Source organism: Colobus angolensis, unplaced genomic scaffold (genome assembly GCF_000951035.1).
Source record: "Colobus angolensis palliatus isolate OR3802 unplaced genomic scaffold, Cang.pa_1.0 Scaffold87, whole genome shotgun sequence".
Taxonomy (NCBI): Eukaryota; Metazoa; Chordata; class Mammalia; order Primates; family Cercopithecidae; genus Colobus; species Colobus angolensis.
Genome location: NW_012122598.1, coordinates 585608 through 606458, shown reverse-complemented (window position 1 = coordinate 606458; position 20851 = coordinate 585608). Strand labels below are relative to the sequence as shown.

Here is a 20851-nt window from a genome sequence, read left to right as displayed (position 1 = left end):
TTTTTTGTATTTTTTAGTAGAGACGGGGTTTCACCGTGTTCGCCAGGATGGCCTTGATCTCCTGACCTCGTGATCCACCCGTCTCGGCCTCCCAAAGTGCTGGGATTACAGGCTTGAGCCACCGCGCCCGGCCCTTTTCTTTTACTTTTTACTCACCACTTTAATAACAAGGACTAAACCCTGATTTAAAGTCTTCCCGTTTCTCTACAGCTTTCATCTCCGTATCTTTGAGAAGATGTTTGCCATGACCTTGGAGGAACCTACCATGCTGCGTTATGCCATTGCTTTCCCCCTGATTTGTGCTCACTTTGTCCACTGCACTCATGAGATGTGCCCAGAGGAGGTAGGTATCCTGAACTCCAGACCCTGTCCTCTTTCTAGTCACATCTCATCCTTATCTCTGAAAACACGGTTCCAAGGATTGATTTTGTTCCCAGAAACGGTATAAACATAGATGTATGATATAAGTCCCTAAATATCTCAGCTGGATGTAGAATGTGTCCTGTCTCTGGGCCTCAGTTTCTTCTTCTGTAGGAATGGGTAAGAATCTTCTGTAAAATTCAGGCAAGGGATGAGAGCAGTATTGTGAGGAAGAAGTGGCCATCCTGGTGATGACAGTCTCTTCTTTGGTCCCTCTTTCCCATAGTACCCCCACCTGAAGAACCATGGTCTTCACCACTGCAACTCCTTCCTGGAAGAGTTGGCCAAGCAGACCAGCAATTACGTCCTGGAGATCTGTGCTGAGCAGCGAAACCTGAGCGAGCAGGTAGGCTCAGCCTTCCCTGTTTCACTCTCCCCTCTGCCGGCCCTCAGTGCCTTCTCCTCTATCCAACTTTGTTTCCCTCTCAGATACCAAGCTCAGTAACTCTTTCTCTCAAGTATGGCTAGGGCCTTTCTGTACTTGAGTTTATGGCAGAATTCTTTTCCTAGTGTAGTCCCTTCAGTCTTTCCTCCCTTAGGACTGGATAGAGGTGTCTAAAAATACTCTTATTTGAACAGCTGTATTCCAACGAAATCTGTGCTCTCACTTGAAGAGTTCTGAGAGATGAGTTAACTTTCTAATTTACTTCCCCTTCTCTCTTTGCCCTGAGTACACATACTAAGGACAGTGGCCCCCAGGTCACCTGTCTTGTCTCATCTTTCTGTCTATCTGCATCCTAATCTGTGGCTAGCTGGACATTTTGAGGCATCTCTTCTGTGTTTATCCTCAGGGCTGCTTTCTTGCCTTTTTCTTCTTATTTTTCCCCTCTCCTCTCTTGACTGACTCTTAGCACTTCGTCATAATTAGTTCAACCTAAATTTCAGAAAATTTGAAAATGAGAAACTTGTTTTGCTGTTACCCTGGAGTCTTTTGGGTTTTCCAGACTACCCACCTTTCCTGGGTTTGAGTCAGGCTTGGTAAAGGGTAGTGTGTGTGTGTGTGTGTGTGTGTGTGTGTGTGTGTGTATGTGTGTGTATACAGATGCACAGTTACATTATTACTTAACCTTTTTATTTTTCATATGAAAATTACATACAATGGGGATAAAAATACTTTCTTCATGGAAGTGTCATAAGGATTAAATAGAGTACATTTAATATTTGATATACAGCACTCAATAAATGTTACCTGTTATATTAGTTGGAACTTACTGAGCACAAAGCCCTGTGCTGGGTTTTTGGGTGGGGACCCAGAAGGAAGGTACACAATTCCTGCCCTTGGAAAATGTCCCAGTTTAAGAGAAAAGGGAGTATAAATACATGCTCGAAAGAAATTTAAATAATTAATGCAAGAAGATATGCAAATGAGTACAATTGCAGGTATATTCATCACTCAATATGCTTAATCTCAGCCAGAAGGCTGAGAGAGCCAAGAAGAGATCATCAGTCAATATGAGTAACTGCTACATGCAAGAACACTGGTAAAAAGATTTGCTCAGTGCTGTCTCAGGGATGACTAAAACATGACGTGAGTGATGTTCACACATACCAGAACTTTTGCAACCAAATGAGTATAGGCTTTCTAAAGTTAACATTCTGAGTAAATAATTAGTGGCATTGCCATTACCAGTGGAATTACATATTTTGGAACTGCTTTCAGAATCTACTACAGACAGATAATCTTTTGCATAATCTCAGGGTTGACACATCTTTTTCCATCAAGGTGGACTTGATTTTTTTGAAACAGCCAAGAGTTTGGATTTAAAAAAAGAAGGCGTGACTATAAAGTAACAAAACTGGTTTCCTCGTGTGGCTGTTGTGCTGCTCTCAGAGTGATTGCAGCTGAGGAGCTTCCAGACATGCCCTGCTCATGCTCAGCAGCTCTGGAATAAATGGAGAGAATTCCAGTCACTTTGAAGGAGATGCCTGAGTGGGATGTCTGAGTGAAGACAAGAGATGCCGGGGTGATGTTTAAGCTAATTAGCAAGAAATATGATATTTTTAAAAAAGTGGAAAGACAATGCTGGCCACATTGTGAACTCCAAATCTTTGGAGGGCTCTGGTGGTGTGGGTAATTGTCTCATGAGATGGAATAGGAAGGGATGTAGCACGTGAGATGATTGTTCCATCTAGTAAAAAATAACTGTTTTTCTATGTTGGAAGACCCTGCAAAGCATAATTGAGTGGGACTTTTAGATCTTGTTCTTTATACTTGAGTTTTTCCATTAAGAAAGGCTCTCTCAGGATGTGGGTATGGGAGTGAGGCTCTGATCCCTGAAAGACACTGCCATCTTGAGACTTAGAGCCTGTACACGCAGAGATATTTATGAAAACTGAAAGAGGTGAGCCCATTCTGAATAGGCGACCATTAAAGAAAGAGATGCATGGAAGGAAAGAGAGAGGAAGGCAGAAAAATAAAATAACAGACAACAATGGACAACAACTTTTTTGTAACTGTCAGATGCCGTTTTAGCGACAAATCTCCTTTCTCCATGTACCTGTGTTTGTTTCTGAAGCTCCTACCTAAGCACTGTGCCACTACAATCAGCAAAGCCAAGAACAAGAAAACCGTGAAGCAGAGGCAGACTCCCAGGAAAGGAGAGCCTGAGAGGGACAAGCCAGGAGCTGAGAGTCACCGAAAGAACCGCAGCGTTGTCACCAAGTGAGGACCTGGGCCCTAGACGGCCAGCTGGGTACTGCATCAAAGAAGGCAGGAAAGGAAAGAGGAAAGGTGACACAGAAAAAAAAAAGAGCGCAAGTTGTGGTGGGGAATGAGGGGCACAGAAAAGCACTTCAGTGTGAATTTCCTCCTTTGCCTTTGAGGTCTACATCAATGTGTACTCTTTTAGGCTGAGTATCCCTAGAAACTGGGTCATGAGCCCAACACGTCCTTCTTAGACATTAGCAGACAGTGCCAGACCTGTAATCCGGGCTCATTTTACTTTCTAGCATGGACAAGCTACACCTAAACTTGACAGAATTGGCACTGACAATGAATCATGTATACAGTTTCTCTGTGTTTGAACATACTATCTTCCCTTCTGAGTACCTCAGCAGCCACCTGGAGGCCAGACTCAACAGGTATCACTCTTTCCTTGCCCTCTGTTTGGACGGTAGTCCTCATACTGTGCCATCTACCTCTGTGTGTAGTGTGGGGGTTCTCAAAGTTGGGTCCCGTTACATTCATCCTGGTGGTCATGCTACACGGTGGAGATTCTGATGCGGTCAGTCTAGCACAGGTTCCAAGCATCTCTATAAAAAGCAAACAAAAGGAACCCCAAACCTCTATAGGTGGTTTTGATGAACACCCAAAATTGAAACCACTGATTTAGTAGAATGAGCAAGGCCTTTGCAGTGAGCAGACCTGTGTTGACAACCTGGTCATTAGCTAAGATATTGGAGCAGAGCATCCAGCTTATTTGAGCCAGTTTCCTTCCTTGTAAAGTACGGATAGTGGTATTTACCTTACTTATGGATAATTGAGAATTACCTATAATTGAGATTTGCAAAGTTCCTGACATATGTTAGGCTTTAATAAAATACATCCCTTGCCTCCACTTTGACCCTCGCTCCATTGCCTCGGAAAGTAAGAGGCACACCCCTTACACTGGAATTGGGCACTACAGTCTGCAAGTAGGCGAATGGGAGGAAGAATTATTATGAATAAGCCTCAACCCTTCTGTGTTTTGTTTTGGAGTGTGTAGCTTATTCATTCATTCAACAAATATTTATTGAACACCTGCTGTGTGTCAGCAGTATTCTAAAAGCTGTTTATACAGCAATATATGGAACAAATCAAAACCTCTGCCTCCATGCTTCTAGTGGGGAAGATAAATAAACAAAATAAGAAAGCGGAATACATAGTAGATTAGGTAGTGATAAGGGCCAAGCAGAAAAATAAAGTGGGAAAGAGAGATAGGAAGTATGTGTGCTGCTGCTGCTGGTGGTGGTGGTGGTGGCAGAAGTGGGTGTTGCAGTTTTAGATGGAGTGGCCAGGAAAGGCCTCCTTGAGAAAGTGACATTTGAGTAAACCTGTGAAGACACTGAGAAAGCCAGGCATGTGACTACTGGGGAAAGAGCATTCTAGGTAGAGGAAACAGCAAGTGCGAAGGCTCTGAGGTTTGAACATGCCTTCTAGGTTCAGTGGACATGGAGGAAGACAGTGTGTCTGCAGCACTATGAGCCTGGGAGAGACTGGTAGGATGTGAAGTGAGGGAGGTCAGAAATGTCGCAGATTGTATATGCACTTACATGTCATTGTAAGGACTTCGGCTTTTATTCTGAGTGAGATGGGAGATAGGGAGCCTTGGCAGGTTTTGTGCAAAGGTGTAATCATTAGACTTGACTCAGTATTTTACTCTGGCTGCATTAGTGGGGGCAAGGACAGAAGCAGGGAAACCAGTTATGAGTCTATGTTTTGATTGTCAGAGAAGCAAATTTATTTTTCAATTAGGTTTTTGCTTGGGTGAAGTTAAATTAGTTTGTTTTCATTACATACACATTAACTATAAGGAAGAAAGTGTCTCAGTTGCATACACAATGTCAGGAGGATGACAGTTTGATAATGGCCCACATGCAAGCCTTCAGATGCTGGTGGTGGTTTCCATGCCCTGGAGCAGCATGAGTGTGATATTCAAGTTTTACCAGATAATCTCTGATACTTGCTTCACTGACATCATTGTTCCCAATGCCCTAAGGTTGGCCTCGAGGTTTGGCCTCAGTGTTAACTCTAAATTAGATTAGCCTTGCCCTTAGTCTGTCCCTTCTGTATTATTTTTCCCTCAAGTGGTACTTGAGAGTCTTTTCCCTTTCATTTGTGGAACAGACCAGCCCCCCTTTCCCGTCATCTCCCCTGCCATAAGCATTTTGCCAAAAAACACCAAACAAACAAAAAACTACCTCTTTCCTCTGTGGTTTACATTTTAACAAGGAAAAAGTCCTTAGTCAGAGGACTAACTCTACTTGTGAAATCTCAGATGCCCGGGGAAGGTATTTTGAAAGGAGTTGGGGGTCCAGTGGTAAGGGGTCTCGCTGGTGTGTCCCTACAATAATATAGTGTGGATAGTTATTCTACCCTCTCTAATGTTGCCTATAGCTGCATGCCAGCCACACATGATCTTTATTCAGCCCTGGCATGTCATGGCTACTCGGGATTATAATATACTTCCAAGGATTTCTAAGCATGGTTTTCTATTTCTGACAGTGATTAGAACTAATTCTTTTCAAGGAGAAAAGATAAATACTGGCACTGAGAATGCAGAGGGTGTGAACTCTCAGGTAGAGTTAGATGGAATTAGAGAGCCCAGGTCTTTTACTACCTGAACTATTTCTCCAGAGGAGGAAGAAAAGCATAGTAATTATGGATCAAATATTACTGGAATCAAGTCTCAGCTCGGCCACTGCCAGCTGTGTGGTCTTCAGCAATGATTTATTATCTCTGTGTCTCAGTTTCCTCATCTATAAAAATGAGAATAATAACTGTCGCTAGCTCATTAGGTTGCTATGAGGTTTAAATGAGATAACATGTGTAGTAAAATCCTAGCACAGCACCTGGAAGACAATATACACTCAACAATTGTTACTGTATTTATCATTATGATTGTAATTCTAATTTTTTTTTTTTAAATCATCTAGAGCCATTGTGTGGCTGGCTGGTTACAATGCCACGACCCAGGAGATCATACGGCCCTCTGAGCTGTTGGCAGGAGTCAAAGCATACGTTGGTTTCATACAGTCACTGGCCCAGTTTTTGGGTGCAGATGCTTCCAGAGTCATCCGCAACGCCCTCCTGCAGCAGACACAACCACTGGATTCCTGCGGGGAGCAGACAATCACCACTCTCTACACAAACTGGTCAGTATTGCTTAGGCTTTCCCCCGCCTTACTTTGTGTTGGCACTTTTTCCTTTACACAATAGGACCTCAGGGCCTGAGCATTTTAGCTCCCAGGGTCATAGACCCCCAAATGGAGGGTTGCTTCTCCTTGAGGAATGGAGCAATAGCTTGAGACAACTTGAGACAAGCCTAGATCCCCTTCTGTCTACCACGAAGTTTCCTTCTCACCTTCACTGGGACATCCTTCGGCTTGCCCTGAAGTTATTTGACCTTTTTCCTCTAATATCCAGTTCTTAACCTTTCTTTTTTGGATTCTTACTGTTTCAGTTTCAAGTGATCGCTCTTCCTGTTTCCAAAGTTCTCTTATTTCTCTTTTTGCCCTCACTTCTGCTTCTGAAAATCATCTGCCTACTACCATCTCTCTGGAACGTCTCCTCGTCCCCAGATGTGACTATTGTTCTTACTAGAGAAGGGGGCCTCCTCCCGGCAACTGGGGAAGGTGGGAATCAGCGTGTTTCCTTTGACATGTTAAGGAAAGGAGCTGGATTCCTACCTCCCCAAGCCACTGGGTGGCGCTCTTAACCCAAAATCAGCTCAGTAGGCGACAGGCTGCAAAGAAGAACCCCCCCAGAACAAGGGGACACAAGTTTGCAAATGCGAATGCCAACTGGGGCCAGGCAGGAAAGGTAAACGGATGTGCCACGTGGGCCAGGCAGTGACTTTGAGGAGTTGGAGAGGGAATAACCCCTCTAAAGGAAACGGCCACCACTTAGCTCCACCTGATTGCTGCCCTGCTAAATCCCTATTTTTTATGTAAAAATCTGTTTCAAAATTTTGACAAAGAATTTTCCATAGGTACCAGAGAAGGTGATTCAACCCCTCTTCCCCTGTCAACTGTTTTCAGCATAAATTCAAAGGAAAAAAAAAAAAGTTCGACTGGGTTTGGCCCACTGGCGGTTAGCTTGTGATGTGTGTTAGATACAGACCCACAGCAAGTGCCTGGAAGAGGTGGGTTGGTCAAGCCCTCCTCTACCCACATTGGCTGTAGCCCAGCTCCTTTAAGTTTGCCTAGAGGTCAGGAGGAACTATTTGGAGACTGATGACCTGTGCTCACAGGGTACCTCTTTGTCCAGGAGGTTTGAGAGTATATTTCAAAGGAGTCTAATTAAGCAGTGACTTTTTTTCTTGCCAGGTTGAGCCTGTCTCACCTGACAGAGGGTAAGGGTGAGGGGAATACAGCTGTTGGAAAGAGCAGTGGTTGAGGGAGGGGAGCGCATGCTATTGCGTTTGACAGTATAGCAAAATACCCTCTAGGTTAAAGGTGAAGTGGAATTCCAGTACTGCCAGTTGTTTTCGATCCAACAGCTTGGGGTGTTAATTAGAACACTGTACTGTCATCTTTGAGTTTCTTCTCCCTACCCCAGTCTTTTGCAGAGTTTTTCTTTCTGAGCTCAGTGGTAGTAGTAGGGAGTGGTGGTAGGGAGAGGGGATTGGACCCTAATCTGTGCTTTCTTGGCCAACCCTGTAGGTACCTGGAAAGTCTGCTTAGACAGGCAAGCAGTGGGACCATCATCTTCTCCCCAGCCATGCAGGCCTTCATCAGCCTGCCCAGAGAAGGGGAGCAGAACTTCAGTGCAGAGGAGTTCTCTGACATCTCTGGTGAGCCCAGGGCTTGGTCTTCTTTTCAAGGAGCTGAGCCCTTCCTTCAGTGCACAGAGAATAAAAGACTAGGACATGTATTTAGATTGATGCAAAAGTAACTGTGGTTTTTGCAGTGAAAAGTAATTGCAAAAATTACTTTTGCATCAACCTAATAGTAAAGGGTAAGGGATAAAGTGTAAGGAGGACATTCTGCTGTTAGGAATTATTAAACAGTGGTCTGCTGTCATGGTATGTTCTTTTCTTCTTCTTCTTCTTCTTCCTCTTCTTCTTCTTCTTCTTCTTTTTTGAGATGGAGTCTCGCTCTATCGCCCAGGGTAGAGTGCAGTGGCATGATCTTGGCTCACTGCAACCTCCATCTCCTGGGTTCAAGCGATTCTCCTGCCTCAGCCTCCTGAATAGCTGGGACTACAGGCACCTGCCACCACACCCAGCTAATTTTTTACATATATATTTTTTTCAGTAGAGATGGGTTTTCACCATGTTAGCCAGGATGGTCTTGATCTCCTGACCTCATGATCTGCCCTCTTCAGCCTCCCAAAGTGCTGGGATTACAGGCATGAGCCACCGCACCCAGCCGGCATCTTATTCTTTAGGGATACATTTTAGAGTTTTAGTCAGTGTTTGGATTGCTGATGTTTAATAATAACGATGATGAGATGATACATGGCATTTATTGTGGGCTAAGTTCTGTGTTTATGCATATTAACTCAGTTAATCCTCATAGCAGCCTTGAGGTATAACAGATACACTTATTCCCATTTTTCAGATGAGGACACTGGGACACAGAGAGTTTAAGGAACTTGCCTAAGTCCACACATTCATAAATAGTAAGACTGGGAGTTCAACTCCAGGCAGTCAAACTCCAGGACCTGGGGGCTTAAGCGCTGTACAGTGCTGCCTTCCAGTGTCTAGAAGTGCTTTTGTGTCTCAGGGGGAGGCAGGTAAGGAGTGTGTAGTGAATGAGATGGGAAGCCGTTCCCTTTCTCAAGAGGGTTTGAAACCATAGAGATCCTTTTTAATAGATTTGTTTCTACCAACTAATTCATGAACTATCCTACTTCTTTCTCCTTCCTCTCACCTCCATATAAATCAGGGATGCTGCGTAGTATCTGGGCCAGGGAGAAGATGTTCCAGTGATGCTGTCCTCTCTGGTCTTCTTCTTTGGGGGGCGCTAAGAAAGCCAAAGTACATAGTTCTGTTTTCCAATTCCGCCTTGTTCCCATCATCCCACCTCCATCAGTAAGCTGACCCTACGCTTTACCTGCTGCAGGTTTCAGATGTCCCCTTCTCATCAACTCTACCCACAAACTGTAGGCAGCCTCTAAAATCAGCTTTAGGTCTTGCTGACAAATGACAAGCAGCAGGAGGTAATGCTGATTCCCCCTTCTACCACCCCCACCCCAATTTCCCTGGGTTGCCATAGTGATGGGGCAATGCTACTGCAAAAATAGATAGATGGAAAGAGAAGGATGCCCTAGGGTTGCTAGCTGAGGGTAGAGAAGACTGGAGTAAGGAGCTTTGGCAGATCCTAACTGGTAAATCAGTGTGTCTCCTCTCCGTCAGTTCCAGAGGGCGATTCAGCTCTTATTCCTCTCTGTCAGCCATTGTGGCATTATCCAAGTTGATTGGTCAGGAAATCCCTTCATAGTTCTCAGCTCAGTTCTTCCTATTAAAACAGGTTGACTCTAAAAATGTCTAATATCTATGGTGGACAAGGCTCTGTGTCAGTGGCTGTGACCAGTTCCGTTTCCTCTGTCATTGATGGAGGTGGAGATCACTGGTCCTGCCTTGAAAGATCTGAGTGTGGAGCCTTGACTTCGATTTCTCTCTGAACTCTTATGAGCAATATTAAACTTGCCTTTCTTCTACTGGTCTCTTGTTGTTGTTATTTCTGGTCTTTCATGCTTTTCCCTGCTGGGATGGCCCATAGCCAGAGATCATAGCTAGAGCTCCTGCCTATTTGGATTTGTCACTAGTGTTTCTAACATGGGATTTCCCCAGGCAGGTTTTATTTAATTCACAAAGGACCAGAGCAGGCTGGGTGGCAAGGGATAAAGCACTGGGACTGACTAGAGAAAAGAAGGATTTAAAGGAATAAAGAACTGAGACTCTGGGGGATGTGTGTTGATTATGAAAAGAGAAAAGGTAGCTCAAGGAAAGGAAAATTTGGACAGTGCGACACTAAGTAAGGGAAGTAAAGGGGAAAACATACAAAAAACATCAGATCTTAGATGAGGAAATAGTTGTATCTGCTGGGATGCAGTAAGGGGCAGTAAGACATTGCACTAGGCTTCCAGTACCAGCCCCTGATGTGGTTAAGTGGCCTTGGACAAGCACTTAACCCCCTTGTCTGTAAAACCATGATGATCCTTCCTATGCCACATACTTCAGAGGACTCATAACATCATCATAACAATCCCTTATCCATATATTTTCCAAAGTTTTTATAATGTATTTTATTTACTCTCACATCAATTCTGTTAGTTGTTCATGGCAGATATTCATATCCTCATTTTACAGAGAAGTAAACCAGGCTCAGAGAGGTTCAATGACTTAAGGTCTTACATCTAATAAAACTAGTATAGCTAATACAGCAAGAGTAAAACCCAAGTGTCATGTAAAGGGGCGTGGGAAAGTGTAGATTCTCATAGGAAAGTGAAGTAATTAGTTATCATTTGTGGTAAGTCTTGGTGTGAGTACCGGTGGAGAGAGGGTAAATGTCCCATAGACTTGCCAGACTTGTCACTTGAATGTAGGATTTTAGCCATTTTTGCTCCTTGACTTCTCATTTTCTTTCCTTGCTGGAAAACATTTTAAATGTTCAAATTACCCTATAGCTGTTATACAAATGCTCCAGTGCCTTCTGAGTCCCATCTGGGGCCTCTGTAACTCTGTTCCAGAGATGCGGGCCTTGGCTGAACTGCTGGGCCCCTACGGCATGAAGTTCCTGAGTGAAAACCTGATGTGGCATGTAACCTCTCAGATTGTGGAGCTGAAGGTACTATGGAAACAAGCCCCTGGGAAAAAGGTCCTACAAGAGGGTGGGTATAGGAGACTGGCGGGGGAAGATGTAACATTGTTCTCTTCTTTTCCTGCTTAATGTCTCTGTGTTCCCGGGCTGCAGAAGCTGGTGGTGGAAAACATGGACATACTTGTTCAGATCAGATCCAACTTTAGCAAGCCGGACTTGATGGCTTCTCTGCTGCCCCAGCTGACAGGTAAGCGTCCTCTTTACCTACAGTGAGAAGAAGCTATGGAATCACAGTGCAGATGACAGGGGTTTTCAGGAATCTGGAGGCTAGGCTGGGCCTGTAGAATCAAAACCATCACCAATGTCCTAAATTCTCTTTTCTAACACCCTTCTTTCTCCTCAGGGGCTGAAAATGTGCTAAAGCGCATGACCATTATTGGGGTTATCCTCAGTTTCAGGGCCATGGCCCAAGAGGGACTTCGGGAGGTGAGTTGGTGGGGAGGGGTCTATCACAGAGTCACAGATACCTCTGCGGGTAGGATTTGTGTGAGAAGTTGTGGAAGTATTGCAGGAATCAGTTTTAACTTCTGCTTCAGAAGGGGTTGGTGAGCATTGAGAAGAGGGAGTGTAATTTGGCAGAGATCCTAGAAGATCCCTGGGAATAAATGAGCTTAGGAAACCTAGAGGCATAAGGAGAGGGATGGCTTGGAAAGCTGGCTAGGTTCTTATGTAAGTTGAGTGCCCCTCCTTTTTTTTATTTCTACCTATTTTTGAAGGCGCTGGTCATGGTCTTGTGGACTCATTTATCTTCTCTTTCCTTCAGGTTTTCTCCTCCCACTGCCCATTTCTTATGGGTCCCATTGAGTGCTTGAAGGAGTTTGTCACTCCAGACACAGACATCAAGGTATGGGGGAGTGCAAAGTAGAATCTAATTAGGAGACTTTTGTTGTTGAAAAGGAGGTAGCTAGGATCTTGTAAGGGAGAGCGGGTTCTGAAGAATACCACAGGGATAAGGGCGAGGGTTCGAATAGGAAAACTGGTCAGATGAATATTCTTGGAGAGAAAGAGCAGAGCTGGCAAGACGTAGGGGGATGGAGAGAAGTGGGAGGCTGGGAGACACTGTGAGGGTTGGGGAGACATTACTGGAGGGGAAGGGGTAAGACCTGGGGTAGTATCTGTAGGTTTTCACCTGACATGAGCACTGTGTAAATTAGATAAACTACATGAAAACAAGTCCGCTCTTTAGTCTTGAGGTTAGGTACTGTTTGTAGGAAGATTTGTTCCTTTCATTGCCACCCACCCTACCTGCCCTCAGTCTTTCTTTTCCTGTCCTTTTCTTCCTCCCATTGTTAAGCTTTCTGGTTCCTCTATGTCTATATCACCTGTCTCAGACCCCCATTTACTACAGGAGATGGTGAGAGGAAGAAGGGCTTCCGCAGGCAATATAAGTTAAGCATCCATTTCCCACCCATCTCCCACTTTTGAGTCATCTTGTCTTTTGAATCATTTGGAACTAAGAAGTATGCTATGGCAGGAAATACAGCTAAAGCCTAGGAATAGAATCCTTCACATGCATAGGGCAGGCTCCTTCTCTTATAATTGATTCCTTTAACGGAGAGTGGTCTGTGAAAAGAGGAAACTGGTTAGCAGGAAGAATTAAAGTTATGTGTTAAGAAAAGCTTCCTTACTTTGAGATCAAAAAAATTGTGAAATTTCCCCCTATATCTTCCGAAAATCATGAGGGGCAAGTGACTATGGGGGCAGTGTTTCGCTGGGATAGCTGCCCCTCTTGAAAGATCTTTGATTTTAAGCTGAGCCTGGGTTTCTGGCAGCTGCTGATGTTGGTCCAAATGCTCTAGGCTGTCAGGAGCTTGTCTAGCTGATATCTCCTGGGTAGCTCCAATCTTTAGGCTCTGCCTGCCTGTGAAAATGAGCAGGTAGGGGCAGAGAGGGAGGATGGCCTGTCCATCAGAGATGCTGTTACTGCCTCAGAGGAGCAAGAAGATTAGAAGAAGAAAAAATAAAATCCCTTCAACCATCCCTTTCTTCCCGCAGAAAACCTCATGAACCAGGTTCCTTATCTCCGAGGCCATGGTTCCACAAATGGTCATTTAGGCAGTAGGGGATTTAAATAAGGGCAGAAAATAAGGTGGCAAAGATTTGGCTTCTGTGTCAGTAACACAGGCAAAGTGTGTGTATGTTGTTATGTCTGTGGGATTCTTTCTTTTTCTTGAGACAGAGTCTCGCTGTGTTGCCCAGGCTGGAGGGCAGTGGTGGGATCTCAGCTCACTGCAACCTCTACCTCCTGGATTCAGGCAATTCTTATGCATCAGCCTCCCGAGTTCCTCCTGGAACTACAGGTTCATGCCACCACACCTGGCGAATTTTTGTATTTTTAGTAAAGACAGGGTTTCACCAGGTTGACCAGGCTTTTCTCCAACTCCTGGACTCAAGTGATCTGCCCACCTTCATGAGCCATCGCTCTGGCCAATCTGTGGGATTACTTGCATGAGATAGTTAGTTGTCCAATCTTAAAACAATTGTCCTTGTTCTTTCAAAAAATGTTTTTTTAACATCTAAAAAGAGGTCTAGAGACTTAGTATGGGAGTAGGGGCTTGGGGCTGTGTCCTGGGAACCTGATTGTAAGTACAATGAGAGATTCAGGTATCAATCAATCAATCTTTATTGAATGCCTTCTGTGTGCTCAGCATTATGTTAAACACTAGAGAAGATAAAGAGAAATGCAAAACTCCTGGCTTTAAGATAAAGGAAGAGGATGGAAAGGCATCACATTTTCTCTGTTAGTCACTTGGGTCGATGCTTTACACATGTGGTCTAATTTAATCTTCACAACAACTATGTGAGGTAAATGTTATGCCAGTTTTATAGATGGGAAAACGAGGGATCAAAGAGATTAAGTACCTTTTAGTCAAGGTCACACACTTAATAAGTGGTGTTGCTAGGACTTGAACCCAGATCTCTCTCACTTCAAAGCTTTTTTCTTCCCTCACTATGCCATGAGATTTAAAAAAACTATCTATTTGGGGAGATAAGGAGATGAGTCTTGCATTCTATCTAAAAAGATAACTAACACCAGATGCTGTGTGTGATCAATGCTAAGTCAGTGGTACCAACGTTAAGGAGGGAAGAGCTGGGTTTGGGCTGAAGTAATCAGGTAGGGCTTGACAGAGAAGATGAGATCTAAGGGATGGATGTAACATATATATATATATAAATAGAGGAGAGAAAAGGACCCTCGAAAGAGGGAAGCACCTGAATCAGAGTATGGGAGAGGAAGTTGTAGTTTGGGGACAGTGAATACATTATCCTGGCAGCACCGAATGAAGGAAGTATTTAGGAAAATGAAGTTGAAAAAGTACATTTGTACTATGGGGTATCCTAAAGTTTTTTTTTTTTTTTTCCCCCTGTAGGATAGGGAGAGCTATGAAGGGAATATATAGAAAATATTATAATAAACCAGAAAGTTTAAAATCTGTGATTAGCTGGGCACTGTGGCTCATGCCTGTAATCCCAGCACTTTGGGAGGCTCAGGCAGGAGGATTTCTTGAGCCCAGGAGTTTGAGACCAGCCTGGACAAAATAGTGAGACTTTCTCTCTCTTTCTCTACATATATCTAGAAGTATCTTTTTAAAAAATCAAATCTGTGATCAAGAAGTCCTGGCTACGCATTCCTCTGTCAAGCTGTTATGTCCTGCGAATCCTCTTTAGAATGCTGTTTTCTTCTCTCCAGGTGACCCTGAGTATCTTTGAGCTGGCATCTGCTGCAGGTGTGGGCTGTGACATTGACCCAGCCTTGGTGGCTGCCATTGCTAATCTGAAAGCTGGTAAGATTGGGGAATGGGGGCATGATTTGGAAAAGGAGGGCTTGGGCCTTATTTTTGGTGGAAAAATGTCAATGTCAAAGAAAGCTTTATTTGAGATTATATATTCAGAGGATATAAGCTGAGAGCAAAGGAAGGACCCTAACCTTCAGAAAATACTTACATAGTCAATTTAGATTTATCCTCAGGTTTCAACTAGTTGATCTACCAATCAGCTAAAAAGTACTAAGTGAGAGTCTGCTTGGTGCTCAGCAAGTGCTCAAAGGCATTTACAATCTGGTTGGGAAAATAAGATTAATGCAAATGAAACAATGAGAGAACAATACAAAATAGTGAGTTGTGTGGTATAGCACCCAAGTTCCCCATAGTGATTTTGTGCTTTCTCCCTCCACATAATCAACTTGACACTGTTTATTTCTTCCCATGTCACACTTGACATTTATATTTTCCATTACACATTTCCTCTGATTGCATTCATACCTATACACACTCAGAACAGGATGAACCAGGGGGCTAGGATTAAGGCCTTTCAAAATGGCCAGACTTACCCTTCTTCTTCGTCTCAAGGTGGGTGAGAATCTTTCCTCTTCTTCCTGCCTCTCCACTCCATCAGGCAGTGGACAGGCATCCTAGGGTTGCATTGTACATCAGCAGAGCCCTTGGCTGAAAGTTCTGCCCTGTCACCAGGGAGGTCTCCAGGACTGGACTCAGGCTGCTCACTGTAGGTGGATGCTAGTCCTGTTTCTTCAGGAAAATTAAGTAATAACTTGCCCATAGGGCTTCATAAAGTGTTTTCATAGATATTTTCTCGTGTGATCCTCACAGCAATTCTGTGAAGTAGGACCCCGGTAACAGATAACTCCTGTTTACTGACCTTATTCATGTTTCCTCTTTTCCTTTTTCCCTCTCACCAGATACTTCATCTCCTGAGGAGGAATATAAGGTGGCCTGCCTGCTCTTGATCTTTCTGGCAGTTTCCCTCCCACTCCTTGCCACTGACCCTTCTTCCTTTTATAGCATTGAGAAGGATGGTAAGTAAGGGGTAGGTCTGAGAGACCAGTGCTATTCAAGTTAGTGTCCTGGGATAGAGAGAGGAGACAGAGACACTGGAAAATACAGATTTCTGACTTGGGTGTAAAGTTCTATTCCAAAAAGCACTTGAAGGCTGGGCACGGTGGCTCACGCCTATAATCCTAGCACTTTGGGAGGCCAAGGTGAGGTGGGTAGATCACTTGAGCCCATGAGTTCAAGAGCAGCCTAGGCAATGTGATGAAACCTTGTCTCTACAAAAATAAATAAACTAGCCAGGCATGGTGGCCTGTAGTTCCAGCTACCTGGGAGGCTGAGGTAGGAGGATGGCTTGAGCCCAAGTGGTCAAGGATGCAGTGACCCGTGATTGTGCCACTGCACTCCAGCGTGGTGACAGAGTAAGACCCCTTTTTTTCCCCCGAGATGGAGTTTTTGCTCTTGTTGCCCAGGCTGGAGTGCAATGGCGCCATCTCGGCTCACTGCAATCTCCGCCTCCCAGGTTCCAGCAATTCTCCTGCCTCAGCTTCCCGAGCAGCTGGGATTACAGACATGCGCCACTATGCGAGGCTAATTTTGTATTTTTAGTAGAGACGGGGTTTCTCCATGTTGGTCAGGCTGGTCTCGAACTCCTGACCTCAGGTGATCCACCCGCCTAGGTCTCCCAAAGTGCTGGGATTACAGGTGTGAGCCACCGCGCCTGGCCAAGATCCTGTCTTAAAAAAAAAGGAAAAAAAAACACCCCCTACCCTTAAAAACAAAATGAAACAAAACAAAACAAAATAGAACACCACACTTGAGAATGAGAGAATGAACTATGTATAATTCGATTTCAATAAGATTTCATAGGAATATCATGCCTCTAATCCCAAAATGCCTTCTCATCCTTTTGGTGTCAAATACTGGTGGCTCAGCCTGAAAACATGAGAAATTACCAGTTTGCGTCATCCTGGAGTGGCTTACTTTGTCATTTCCTTTGTTTCTCTCCATCTATATAAATAATAACCTAGGTTACAACAACAATATTCATTGCTTGACCAAAGCCATCATCCAGGTGTCTGCTGCCCTCTTCACGCTGTACAACAAGAACATTGAAACTCACCTCAAGGAATTTCTGGTGGTGAGTGGGTCTAGGTTATAAAGAATGGAAGACTGCAAAAGGCTGGAATTGGTTTGACTTAAATCTGTAGACAATTATCATTGAACAGGCTTTTGAGTCTAACTTCCCATCTAATTCATTCAGTAAAGAATGAGAATCTACTATATGAAAGGCAAGGACTTCTTCTAAATTTCCTAACAGCTGGTGTTTCAGCCTCTGCTTGAATATTTGGAAAGATCATTGGACAAAGAGTCAGGAAATCTGAGTTCTAGTTTTGGATCTGCCATTAAGTAGTTGTGTGACCTCTGAAGTGCCAAGCTTTTGGGGCCTCAGTTTTTTCATAAATAAAACAGGGAGATTAAACTGAACCCTTGAATTCAGATTAAACCGAACGCATGCACCTTGGTGTGCATCAGAATATCCTGGGGAGCTTGTTAAAATACAGATTCCTGATCTTTACACCAGACCTATTGAGTTAGAATATTGTAGGGTGAGTCTAGGCCTCTGTGTTTTTAATAAGGCCTCTGGGAGATCAAATGCACATTAAAGTCGTAGAGACACTGAGTCTTATAATCTCTGAGGCCCTTTCTAAGTCTGTATGGACAAATGGTCAATGACTACTTTTCAAACTTTAATGTATATCAGAATCACCTGGAGAGTTTCTAATTTAGTATATTAGGGTGGGGCTGAAAAATATGCATTCGTCCCAGGTAATCTTGATGCTGCTTGTCTGGGGATCTCACTAGAACCAATGGTCTAGATTTCTAGGGACTGGAACTTAAAATTAGGCAGCAGATTCCACTGTAGGTCATATCCAATTTCTTTGAAAAAAATGTTAAAAATTTTAGCCAAGATTTGACTCCCTGTAACTCTCACCATGGATCTTAGTTTTACCTCTAGGAAAACTCAGAATAGAATAGGCCCTAGAATTTTCCATTCTGCATCCTCCATGGAGGAATTTTGTTCATATACTTCTGATACATGGTCCATTCCCCTCTGCTTGCTTGAGCATTCTCAGTAACAGAGAGCTTATTTCTTGCAAAGTATGGCCCCAGTGTAAGAACCAGAACCTCTGTCTCCTTCCAGGAGGAAACACAGATCATATTGTTCTCTCAGGAATTATACCCTCATCCTGAAAAGTACATGTCAGGGATCATAAGCTTGGTTGGAGTGTCTCTATTTAAGCTGAGGCACCCAACCAGATAGACCTGGCTCTGAGCATCTTAAATGCAAAGAGGATTCACACCAGATCTCTGAGAAGGGGTGAGAAGGGAATCCCCCCGCCCTTGCCTTCCCTTTTATCCTCTTTGTTTGCTAAATGCAGGTCACCTGGGCCTGTGATAACAATGAATCATGTTTCTTCTTTGATCCGCTGGGGGTTTGGGGATGATGGAGATGACAGCCATTTGGGAGTTGACTGGAGAGTACCATGAGCGCTGTGTCTGAATCAGAGGCTCAACACTGCCTCTAGTCAGATGGGGAGTCAGTTGTAAACAGCCTGATGACAGTGGTGTCTGGAGGCTGCCTAGGAAAAGAGAGGTTAATCTCCTGGCATACATCACCTGCCTTTGCTCTAGGTTGTTTCCTTGCCCCTTGCAATCTCTCCCCCTAGCACTCCTGGCAACCTGTTGTCTGCACTGGGTGGTCCATGAGATCCAGGCTGGCTTACAGGCAGCATGTATCTCTGAAACCTAGGAGATTTGCCACTTTTTCACCCTGAGTCTTCAGGAATATTCTAGCACTTCTTAACTCTCCTCCTTGATCTTTTCTTAACTTCCTGCAGCCTGAGGCTGTTTGATACTGACCTCTATAAAAATCTGCTTTACAAATTCCCTTACAGGTGGCCTCTGTCAGCCTCTTGCAGCTGGGCCAGGAGACTGACAAGCTTAAAACCAGAAATCGAGAATCCATTTCTCTGCTCATGCGCTTGGTATGTATCTTATTTCAGTTGGTCTGAGAACAGGGAGTGGAAGGGCCAGAGGGAGACTCCTCTTCAGGGTCTTTGCATCCTTGCCATTATCGTCACCCAAAAGCATTAACTAAGGACTTAATTCTGCATAACCCTCTGAGTCTAGTTCTCACATTCTGGTTAACATTCTAAACTTGTCCTATAATGCCAGAGTAGAGTCTTCAAGGACTTCTGCAAGACAGGGCCTTCCTGGCCCCTAAGCTGGCTGGGCCCGTGTCCTGCAATGTTCCCGAGTCTGACCTGGTACGGCAGCTATGCCCCTTTTTGGTAATTAATTACCTGTCCGGTACAAGTTTGGTTTCACTTGACAATTTTCTACCACTGCATTTCTTGTCTTTAAGAGTACTATGAAAAGAGGCCGGGCGCGGTGGCTCAAGCCTGTAATCCCAGCACTTTGGGAGGCCGAGACGGGTGGATCACGAGGTCAGGAGATCGAGACCATCCTGGCGAACACGGTGAAACCCCGTCTCTACTAAAAAATACAAAAAACTAGCCGGGCGAGGTGGCGGGCGCCTGTAGTCCCAGCTACTTGGGAGGCTGAGGCAGGAGAATGGCGTGAACCCGGGAGGCGGAGCTTGCAGTGAGCTGAGATCCGGCCGCTGCACTCTAGCCTGGGCGACAGAGCGAGACTCCGCCTCAAAAAAAAAAAAAAAAGAGTACTATGAAAAGAGTGCTGGATAACACAGAGCTGAACTCAGAGGTTGAGGGGTGGGAGCTCAGAGCAGGGAAAGGATTTTAGCTAAAAAGCTGTAAGGCAGGGAGCCTGGTGGGCCATGAATCAGGCAGTTCCTGCTGTCTCTTCTCCTTGCTTCCCAAGCTGTGGGCTTCTCTCTACTCTGGCAGAAAGTTTTGGGAACTCTGACTCAGTTAACTTTAAAAGTTTTTTTCCTCGTGACCTTGTTTCCCTCTTCAACACTCTTACTCACTCTTTTGCTTTGATTCTCCATGTTAGTAATGCACTTAGATATGGACAGGAAGGGCTCTTGCCCTGGGCCCAGTGTTTAAAAGGCCCTCCTTGGGCCCTCCTCTAGTAGAGTGTTCTGGGGCCCTCCTCTGGCCAAAGGGAAGGGGTAGAGCCTGTATGCCACCTTGAGGCCCATACGAGAGGTATCTGGGGCCCCAGAATACTTTGCTAAGCAGCTTCAGCCCACTTGTAGGGCCTGTGTTAAACTTCTTCCTCCTGAGGCGGACTGTCCTATTGGTGGATGTATCTCTAGTGCCCAAGGGACGTATGGCTGGAGTTTAGATATGCAGATAAGGAAGTCTACAAGTGCACACAAAATCCCTCTACCTGAGGGTGGGAGGAGAAGAGGGACTGGGCCGGAAGCTTGTTTCTTCCCTTCACCCTGTTCTGGTGCAGAACTTAGAGGAGTCCAAAAATTCTTAATTCAAACCTGGGCTTCCATAAGACTACAAAGGAGCATTGTGAAGGTTGAAAGCTATAATATACTAGTTCGTTAGCTTGATTTAATTAGTCATATGATATGTGGACCTCCATCTGTATTCTTGTCCCAGGCCCAGAAATGCTAGGGGCCAGGGATTCCTGGGACTCCTCCAGGTCTCCTTGAAATACACAGGTACTGAGTGGTATTTATGCCTTAGTTTCTCCAGCTAGAAAAAGGCCTAGGCTGGGCTGGTTAAGGATTATGATAGGAGAATGGACATGGGGGTGGATGTATTTGTGTGGGATGTGTGTGGTGAGGCAGGAGGACAGAGGAGGTAGATGAGGGCAGAGTGAGGACAGTGCCAGTGGTGGTGGGCTATGTGGGGCACAACACATAGAGCAGCAGCATGACCTTGGCAAGGCAACGAGCCCTTCTGAGACTTCGGCTCTCTGTCCATAAAAGTGGATCATAATCCTTGTGGTAGAGTGGTTAGAATTCGTAAGATATTATGCGTGAAAGTGCCTAGTACGTAGTAGATGCTGAGCAAATGTTAGTTCCCGCTGTCTGCTGCTCATTTTAGGTTCTGGAAGATTTTGGCATGACTCTTCACTTCCTCAGGTAGTTTTCACCCCTGTCAGGTTGG

At 44.6% G+C, this 20851-nt stretch overlaps 1 protein-coding gene across 2 annotated transcripts in view; it reads left to right on the top strand.

Moving 5' to 3' along the window:
• The window catches only part of NCKAP1L (NCK-associated protein 1-like), a 50509-nt gene that overhangs the window by 27279 nt on the left and 2379 nt on the right, over positions 1–20851 (top strand). For both annotated transcript variants that reach the window (XM_011930436.1, XM_011930438.1), the window contains exons 17-30: positions 211–343; positions 647–766; positions 2937–3082; positions 3370–3501; positions 6055–6273; positions 7783–7913; positions 10817–10914; positions 11041–11134; positions 11291–11373; positions 11711–11791; positions 14639–14732; positions 15644–15760; positions 16766–16875; positions 18695–18784. In XM_011930436.1, the coding sequence (XP_011785826.1) occupies positions 211–343; positions 647–766; positions 2937–3082; positions 3370–3501; positions 6055–6273; positions 7783–7913; positions 10817–10914; positions 11041–11134; positions 11291–11373; positions 11711–11791; positions 14639–14732; positions 15644–15760; positions 16766–16875; positions 18695–18784 (1648 nt within the window). The remainder of the gene's footprint in view (positions 1–210; positions 344–646; positions 767–2936; positions 3083–3369; positions 3502–6054; positions 6274–7782; positions 7914–10816; positions 10915–11040; positions 11135–11290; positions 11374–11710; positions 11792–14638; positions 14733–15643; positions 15761–16765; positions 16876–18694; positions 18785–20851) is intronic.